Here is an 8853-nt window from a genome sequence, read left to right as displayed (position 1 = left end):
CTGCAGAGGGGGAACAGAGGCGAATTATACAGGAAACAGAACCAGTAATAAGAACAAGTTAAACCCATTAAAGTAAACGGACATCAAACACTAAAACTGGAAATGCACCATTTAAAGTCCTTAAAGGAGCAGTATTATGTATTTTCAGGTACTTAGTGCCATTTTATAGCACAGCAAGTAACCATATTAACTTTAGTTGTTATAAAAATACTAAATATATCAGATATGATGTAAAAGAATGTTTACTTAGCAGTTTATCTCCTTGACATTGGGCCTCTGTCTCTAAAACTCCTGCTCTTTCTGAAATTCCATCAGGAAGTCATCGTCTCCATTAACCCTTGAACTTTTTTTTTTTTACCAGTGTTGCACTGAGAAGTCGCTTGTATCGAGGTCAGCTGATGCACAGTTCCATCAGGTATTTGCTAATTGCTGCTGACTAGTCTGAAGGAGCAGAGTGGGGGAGTCAGGGGGTGGGAGAGGCTCTTTGAGGCCAAAGCTTGTAAGCTTGGAGACTGCAGCTCTGAGGAGGAGCTGCGCCTCGAAGGCAGTGCTGTGTCCACCCAGGCAAAACGCACAGGTGAATGGTTGCCATGGGAGATTAAATGATTTCTCAAACATGCATGAAAGAATCAAAGCAACATCTAGGTATGTTTCTAATGAAGGAAAAGTCAATTGTACATAATACTGCCCCATTAAGAGGCTCTGCAGATGCATGATACAGAATACAGCAACTTTCAGTAATATTAGATCTACATTTTTTTTTTAATTAAAGGAGAAACTCCATAGGTCAAATAAAATGTCATGCATCATGCAAAGCTATCTTAGCTGCTCATATTCAAAAGCATTTGAACCTTGAACGTTGCTTTACTGCAGGTTTGTGCAAAATTTAATACGGCACGCAGTAAAAGCTTTTATGATCCTGTGGGGAAAGAGTTACTGATGTTGCTCAAACTGGAAAAAGTTACAAGGCCATCTTGGAGTTTAAATCCAGGATCAGGCAGGTCATGTAGGAACGCAAGAAATATAAGACCACGAGTAAACTTCCCAAGAGTGGCCTAAAAGCAGAGATTACGCAAAGTGCTCTGCACTCATTAGGGAACAGAAGCAGACTTCTAAGCAATTACAACCCTCAATCCCTTCAGCTGTGCACTTTCATCAACTGCTAGAGATCTCGGGATGCAAAATTTAATTAATTACTTAAAAAACACATCGAACTTCAGCTAAAATCAGAGTTGAGCACCAAGAGTAGATCTAAATCCAATTAAATTTGTGTTGCAAGACATAAAAACGGATGTTTTCAGACAAGTTTACAAACTTTGATTTTGATTTTTCCACCCCAATTTAATTAGAAAATTTTCTCAATATGTTTTATAGTTTTAAAAAACCTTAAACGATATTGAATTGTACAAACATTTAAAGGGAACCAATATTTTTGCAAGGTACTGCATTAATATTATATATTTCATCAGTTTCTTTAGATGTTTCTTCATCTAAATGTAATAATTTCACCAACTATTTCTGGGGATTTTTGTTTGAAAACCTGGTAATATCTCAAGCTTTTACTCGTATAAAAAAACAAACTTTACCAAAAACAAAACACTGCCAAATTGCACTAATTTGTCCTAAACAATTGGATTTCTTTTTTTTACCATCATGTATGAGACATACATGACAAACTAATCACCAGACCCACGCCAGCTGAGTCATCAACATATTTAGTCACAATACATCCTAAAAATACTCCAGGCAGAGGGAGATTATGCTTCAAACAACGGCATAAAGCTTTCTAGCTCTGATGAAAGACAGAACAACAGGACTCACCATGGGGGTCTTGTACTTGTGGATCACCACTTCTTTAGTTTCAGGAACTATGTCGGTGCAAGAGACAAAACAAAGAATTCAAAGCCAGCAGGAAATTGGATGAGTTCATGATTGAGAGCTTCGGGAAGTTACAGGGTTGGAATTTCAATTATGTGTACAATGGGAAGTGGACCAAGAAGTTACACCGTAACAGTCGGAAAGCTTGTGAATAAATTTACAGAGTTCAAACCAAGGACAAGAGAGCACTGTTTGGGAAAATTATGTTTTACTCTTCGCTACTTTTCAAAGAGAAGCAGCTGGTGTCGAAATGACAAACAGGCTGCTGGTGACACATTCATGGCCCACTAAATGGACAAATAAAACACACACGTTTCTTATAACAGACTGTAGAGGTTATAAGATTTGAACGATTCAAAAAGAAATAAGTAGAAAGACGACCTCCTTTTTCTAACCCTTTCTCCCCTGTGACCTGCCGCCACAGAAGAGCAGCTAGAAGAGGCTAAGACCCTGCCCAGAGGACAGACTGACTTTTCATTAGTAACTGTGAACCCAGAGCAGAGATGAAGAGGCTGAGATCTGGACAGATGTCGGGGGATTTCGGAAATGCTAAATCCCTTAGAATCAACCCCCGTAAAGCAGCCGTCCCACCTGAGATCCCAACTGGTTGAGATACTGAGGCGGACATTCAGCAAACGATGACCACATGAGGAATAATGTCAGGATGGATGTTCAAAGCAAAAAGGAAAAAAAAAAGAAAAAAGCAAGGGATGAATGAAGGAGAGGAATACTTATTTATACAAAGAAGGTGGAAAATAATCAGCGCAGTGATGGAATAAGGAAATAATCCACATGAATCTAGTTTTTTTTTTTTTTGGAAGAAGAAAGGTGGCAACACTTTACCTGCTGGAGAATGAAGGTTTTCATAGTGGCAAAGATGAGGGCAACATTACAAAAGCAGCACAGAGGCACGACAGTAACTCAGCCAGACATCCAACTTCTACCTGCTGCTCTGTCAGAACTGAGTCATCTGTTTTAACTCCAGCTTGCATAAATAAACAGAGCTGTAACTAATCCAACTGTTGATCACAACTGTCTGGACAAAGAGAGCGTATAAGTGCAAAACAATTTTTTATTTCATCTCAGATTTATTGTTCTGAAAAACTTAAAATAAATAAATAAATAAATTATAAGTAGATTTATTGTCCCATGCTTTAAAAATTTTTAATAAATTCAAATAAAATTTAACTATTGAAACATGTGACTATTATTCCTGTGTGTATGGAGTTCACTGAAATTACAGACTCATTTATCTGCTGTTTATTTTTTATTGGTTAGACTGCACGAGTTGCTGTGGCAACGTCGACTGCTTCTTTTGCTGCAGAGACTGTGCTGCTAAGAAGCAAAGAAATCTTCTGTGTGTTGGAGTTGTTTCCCTTCGCTCATTTATGGTAATCATATTGTGGCGGTAAAGCCTCAGATCAGAGTGTGCTTTCTAGCAGCTTGTGGTGGAGAATTCACAAGCGTCCGCAGAGGAACATCTCAGGCTGTATGAAAATGGATGATAGCAACTTCTCTAAGCTGCTAGCATCTCTCTGTCTACCAACAGCCACAGGAAACATGCCTCATGATTCATCCATCTGCTGAAATCACAATGAGTCATCTAATATTTGTTTCTGTTTTAGACAAAGTAGGTCACTTTATAAATCAGCAACTAAGCGCGTCAGTGCTATGTTTTGATCCGTAAATATTAATGCACACCAAAGATTGATCTGGATTCCTATCAGCTGATCCTATAAAAAAATAAAAAAACACTGATTAAACTTTCTTTCACCTTGACTTCACCAATAATTAGGTGCCAGATTTATCTTTTCTACAGCCGTTTGTAGTGTCATAACGCAGCTCAGAAGTGCTTTAAAAGTCTTTGATCGTCTGTGTAAGTTTTTGCTGATTATAATTCACTAATTTACAGCAGCTTTGATGCGTCAGTTTTCCTCCATACAGTGCAGTACACTCGCCAGCTTGATATGGACTTTAAGGTAAAGTTTTATGCTGCTTCTCAGATTCTGAAGTAAAGGTTCTCTTTACTTCAGATTCTTTATTAGAGCTACATTTTAACTGCAAAGTAATTGAACTGAATGCTCAGCAACATTTATCAGTGATACAATCAATCAACCAATTTTACCTGGATCAGTTCTGATCGCTGATTAAATTACAGGATAATACATTTTTGAATCTGATTTAGATTTATAGCTCATTTTATCAATTTGTGTTTTTGTGTTGTAATTCATACTGAGAGATCGAGGTGTTATGCTTTGACAAAGTTGCAGGTAGCAGAGATAAAACACCTTTATTTAAACTTGGGGAACTAAAAGGCTCTTCAGTTATCCAGTAAAACTTTCTTCACAGAAAAGGGAACAAGGTTTGGCTTTAAAACAGATTTAAACAGTTGGGTATAGCCATTGATAACTGTTAGGAAGCTTACCACATAATTTTAATAAAACCTACATGTAAAAGCAGTGAAATTGCAAGGAAGAGATGAATAAGAACTAAATACACCAATTAATTTGTTTTTAGTAATTAAGTTTATTTAAGTAAGTTTTCCAAAGGTAGTTTTAGTCTTAAATCTGAAATAAAATTGGCAGATCAGAAAAGTCGGTATCAGCCAGTTATAATCCAATCAGTGCAACTCCAGATTTTGCAAGTAAAATAATGAGATTCCCTGCTCATTATTGTTTGTTGCATTTTGCGTAATTATATTAAATTTAAAGGTAATATGACAGATTCAGGGAATTGAAAAATATGGAAACAGAGCATCTGTGATGTCATAACTGAATGCTGTTGCTTTAACAGACATCTTATGTCTGAAAACGGTTTTAAAACTGGTTATAAAGAAATGTTAAGTTTTTTTTAAAAGACGCCTGCCTTGATTGTAAATATAAACATTCAGTGGAAGACAGCAGAAGAAACGTCTTCACACACTATTCCTTCTTAACAACTACATCAAGTGTTACTCTGACTCTACTCTGTAACTGAAAACTACATCCTCTATAAAATTCAACGCCCTCTTCCCCACCTGCAGACATCAAAACCTCAGCCTTCCTAAAACAGAATGAGGATTCAATTTAGCAAGCCGATCCAAGCTCTCGTCAGTGAATTTGCCATGAAGCTGAGTTACTGCCGTGCCGAGTACAGGCCTAGAATCAATAGATGGTGTAATTACCAAATTCCTCCAGGACAAAGACTCCCTTCACTGTATTGCACTTTTTAATGTGACTCAGCTCTATGAAAACCTAAAAACAAACAAAAACAAACAAAAACAAGACAGAACATTATTAACTCAACAACACCGGATGAAGAGTAAACACTTCATATTTAGAAATTAAAAGAAATTAACCGTGTTAAACTCGTTTCATTCAGTATGAAAGGTAAAATAAAAACAACTACACATGAAATGCAAGCGCTTAACAGCTACCAAAAGAAAAAAAGAAAAAACACACTATGAGAAGTTTCCATGGTCAAACGCATACATGGGCAATGAGAAGAAATGCATTTAGTCTGCTCAACAGTAAGTCAGAGTAACTCATTTAGTCAATGAAGTGCATCAGACGTATGAAACGTGTGGTTATTCATATACAAGAAGAATTTATAATGGCAATATGGCCCATATGATGCATACATGGAAGTTCTATACAAAATGGAGACAAGAACACAAAATTAGACTTGCCATACACTACGACGGTAAAAAAAAGAAAGAAGGAAAGAAAGAAAGAAAAACAGGTAGAGGAAACAAAAGGAACCCAATAAGATGTAACTGCTAATAAGCAAACACAGCAGAGGTTGTGTACCTTCCGCTCCTTGCAGGGGGAGAGAGCATGGGAGAGAAATGGTTTGGATTATTATCGGACAGAAGAGCACAAACACTCGACGACACTCCGAGAGGGCGCTATCTATCTGCAGGAGCCTCGTAAAGATTCAAATCAAGAATCTGAGAGCCAATGATTAAAAAAAAAGAAAAAAAAGAAAAAAAAAAAAAAAAACACCACAAGAAGATTCAACCACAAGAGCTAGCAAATAGTAATAAGGGAAAAAGGATTAAAGTTTGACTAGAGTGTTGAGAAATTGATTCACCTTTGATTTCATGGATTTTAAAACATCTCAGTCCCCCAGAGCCCTCCATGCCTCCTCCTCCAGCAACAACGGCTGGCACCAACACAACTCACTCACAACAGCAGAACAGGTAACATGAGGGCAGACTGCTAATCCCACTAGCATGAAGGATGTCGCCTCTGACACCTTATCACCTCAGAGCAACTCATCTTAGCTCAACTCTGAGCAGTGGGGAAAAAAAAAAAAAAAAAAAAACCCTTGACAAAACACACAAGAAAAACGGAGTCCAAATGTGAGCTTTTATATACACCAATCTTGCATCAGATAATCCTTTTTAAGAAAAATGAGTTTGTCTTGAGATTATTACCGTCTACAGCAGCATATCAATTTAATCTTTGGAAAGGAAAAATTCAGGCCAAGAGCCTGAAGAAAAAAATCAAAAGAGGAGATAGAAACTTTAATAGTGTTTACACAGGTCTTGTAAATGTACTTTATAGATGTCACTTTTATCATTTAAAAACCACAAACATCATGGTATTGTATTGGAATTTTATGTGATTGAGAGTATGGAAGTGCATACTCGTAGAGTGGAAGGTAAAGAATACCAATTTCTCACAAATAAATAACTGACAATTGTGGTGAGCATTTCTCTGTAATCCCTGTGTAAAACAACCTTTTGAGGAAATTACTGCAAGTCTTTAAGGTTATGTCTTCACCAGCTTTGCACATCTGGAGACTTAAATCTTCCCAGTCTTCAATCCCAGCAGCTCAGACTGCATGAAGAAACCAATTAGGTGGCTTCTGAAGGCAACTGGTTGCACTGGATTTTTTTTAAAAAGCAACAGAACAAAAGGGACTTAATCCTACGCACCAACAATTGTCAGATTTTTATTTGTGGGTCTTTCAGGTCACAAATACACACTACTATGCGTTTGTCTATCACAAAAAAATCCCAGTAAAATACAGTGAAGTTTCTGGTTGTGGCATGTCAAAATGTGAAAAAAGGATCCTTGTTAAACGTCCATATCGATATGTTCATGTTTGGTTCCACTTTGATTTATAAGCCACAGAATGATCTTTCAGTTCAGTTCAACTTTGGATTCAACTACACTGCTGCCTCATTCGTGAAAACGAACTGCCCTCCACACAGATTTCTCAGCAGAAATGAATGCTGTGACACACAAATGGGAAAAAAAGGGTTTAAATTTTGGGCTTTGAAGACTAAACTTTAAATAAAAAACTAAAATGTCTTTCTGGCAGAAAAAAAAATATATATATACTGCACATATGTTTGCAGATATATTTTCTTCAGTAATTTGCTTGAGCAAAATATTATTCAACAAATGTAAATTTTCTGTCTCATCATCTCCTTTGCACCTAGTTACGGAGCGATCCGTAGAACTGGCCTGCTATGATCACTCTGCCACTGGGGAGAGTTTGCCTTCTGCATTTTGTGACAATAAAACGATTCTTCCGTTTCATTCTAATAAGATACGGGACACAAAGATAATCAAGAGTTCCAAAGCGGGAGAAAAAAATGCAGTTGGACAAAATGTGCATCAAGTTGATAACAACCGACTCTTTAGTTGTCTTCTTTGAGATGATGATGTAAAAAATGTCTGTTGACCTTACTTGGATCCTAAGCTAAGGATTGCACTCTAATCAGCTAAGAAAATACACAAGCCAAGACTGCCGCTGCCCGCACAGATGTGAAGACGACACATGACAATGTTCAAGGGTCCAAACTTAAAATGAAAAGTTGCTATTATAATATAGCCAATTATTAATGAAAAGTCTTTGCTTAAGGTCATCTGTCTAATCACTGTTGCACAACACACACACAGATTAAAACATCGTTTCCTCCCACACAGTAAATGAACATGAGGTCTGAGCACCACAGATGTTGGAGGAAACCAGCGAGGCGGGATGTGTTAACATTTTTTAGAGAACGTCAAGCATGCATAAACGCAAAAAAAAAAAGAGCTAATCCAAAAAAGCAAAAGCACATACAGAAATTCTTCCTCTAGAGGAAAACGCACGTCAGGACCAGCCAATCAAATACGTTGAAATTAGTAGTACACGTCACGTTTTTATCAAAATTTTTAATGACAATAGAGGAAGACGTCACGGGATGAAAAGAAATGCTACAAAGGCAAACGGGAAAGACAAGGAGAGATGGGAACAGAAGGACGTGATGAAGTCTGAGCCATCATGAGTAATTGTTTTTATTCTCATGCCCTTATGTGAGATGAGAGGCAGTTTGTCTGTTGTGGTAATGGCCTCCTACCTGGCTGTGCATGAACTTCAGGTTGATTCCTTCTAGCGTAACCTGAAGCAGTCCACCTTCACCGGTTTTCATGTCCTGGACGGGGAATTCGCCGCCAAGCTCTGGGCCTGAGGATAAGGATGGAGAGCGGTTTTCTAACCACAAGGATCAAACGTTTTTTTTTTTTTTTTTTTTCACACATTTCCAGGCTCAAATGCAGAGTTCAGTCCTCATCAGACAACTTTTAAAGGTGACCTAGTATGCTTCCTTCAACAGGAGAGGATAGGTCTATGAGCTTTATGGAACATGTTCATTAACTTTCATGCACAAAATCATTCTTAGATGATAAGATTTTAATTTGCTCAGTTCTGCCTATTTTGAGCTCCTTTCAGAATGAGCTACTTTAGAACCTCTTGTCACTTTAAATCCAAATAAGATTATGCTGGCCACGCCCCCTAACTCAACATTAGATTCACATGTAAAAGCAACTGCACACAAATGTGCAATTACTCAAGAGTACATCCCCCTGCAGAACCACTAAGAACACAAGTGGTTTCTGAATGGAACGAAAACAACAAAACACTTTTCCAACAGACACTGTGCAGCACATACAATGGTAAAACCAGCTGACCAAATGTGCTGGAGCTCCACTTGGGTTG

At 37.6% G+C, this 8853-nt stretch overlaps 1 protein-coding gene across 29 annotated transcripts in view; it reads right to left on the bottom strand.

Moving 5' to 3' along the window:
• madd (MAP-kinase activating death domain) overlaps window positions 1-8853 on the bottom strand; it is a 47587-nt gene that overhangs the window by 2459 nt on the left and 36275 nt on the right. For 13 of the 29 annotated variants that reach the window (XM_015044936.1, XM_015044929.1, XM_015044940.1 and 10 more), the window contains 4 exons: window positions 8216-8322; window positions 5667-5675; window positions 5042-5111; window positions 1822-1868 (listed from right to left, as the gene is read on the bottom strand). In XM_015044936.1, the coding sequence (XP_014900422.1) occupies window positions 1822-1868; window positions 5042-5111; window positions 5667-5675; window positions 8216-8322 (233 nt within the window). The remainder of the gene's footprint in view (window positions 1-1821; window positions 1869-5041; window positions 5112-5666; window positions 5676-8215; window positions 8323-8853) is intronic. The other 16 variants (XM_015044933.1, XM_015044941.1, XM_015044942.1 and 13 more) reach the window with 3 other exon arrangements.

This window comes from Poecilia latipinna, unplaced genomic scaffold, assembly GCF_001443285.1.
Source record: "Poecilia latipinna isolate Pla-1442-1.1 unplaced genomic scaffold, P_latipinna-1.0 Scaffold698, whole genome shotgun sequence".
Lineage (NCBI taxonomy): Eukaryota > Metazoa > Chordata > Actinopteri > Cyprinodontiformes > Poeciliidae > Poecilia > Poecilia latipinna.
Note: the sequence above shows the minus strand (reverse complement) of the source record. Positions and strands in the feature narration are given on the sequence as shown.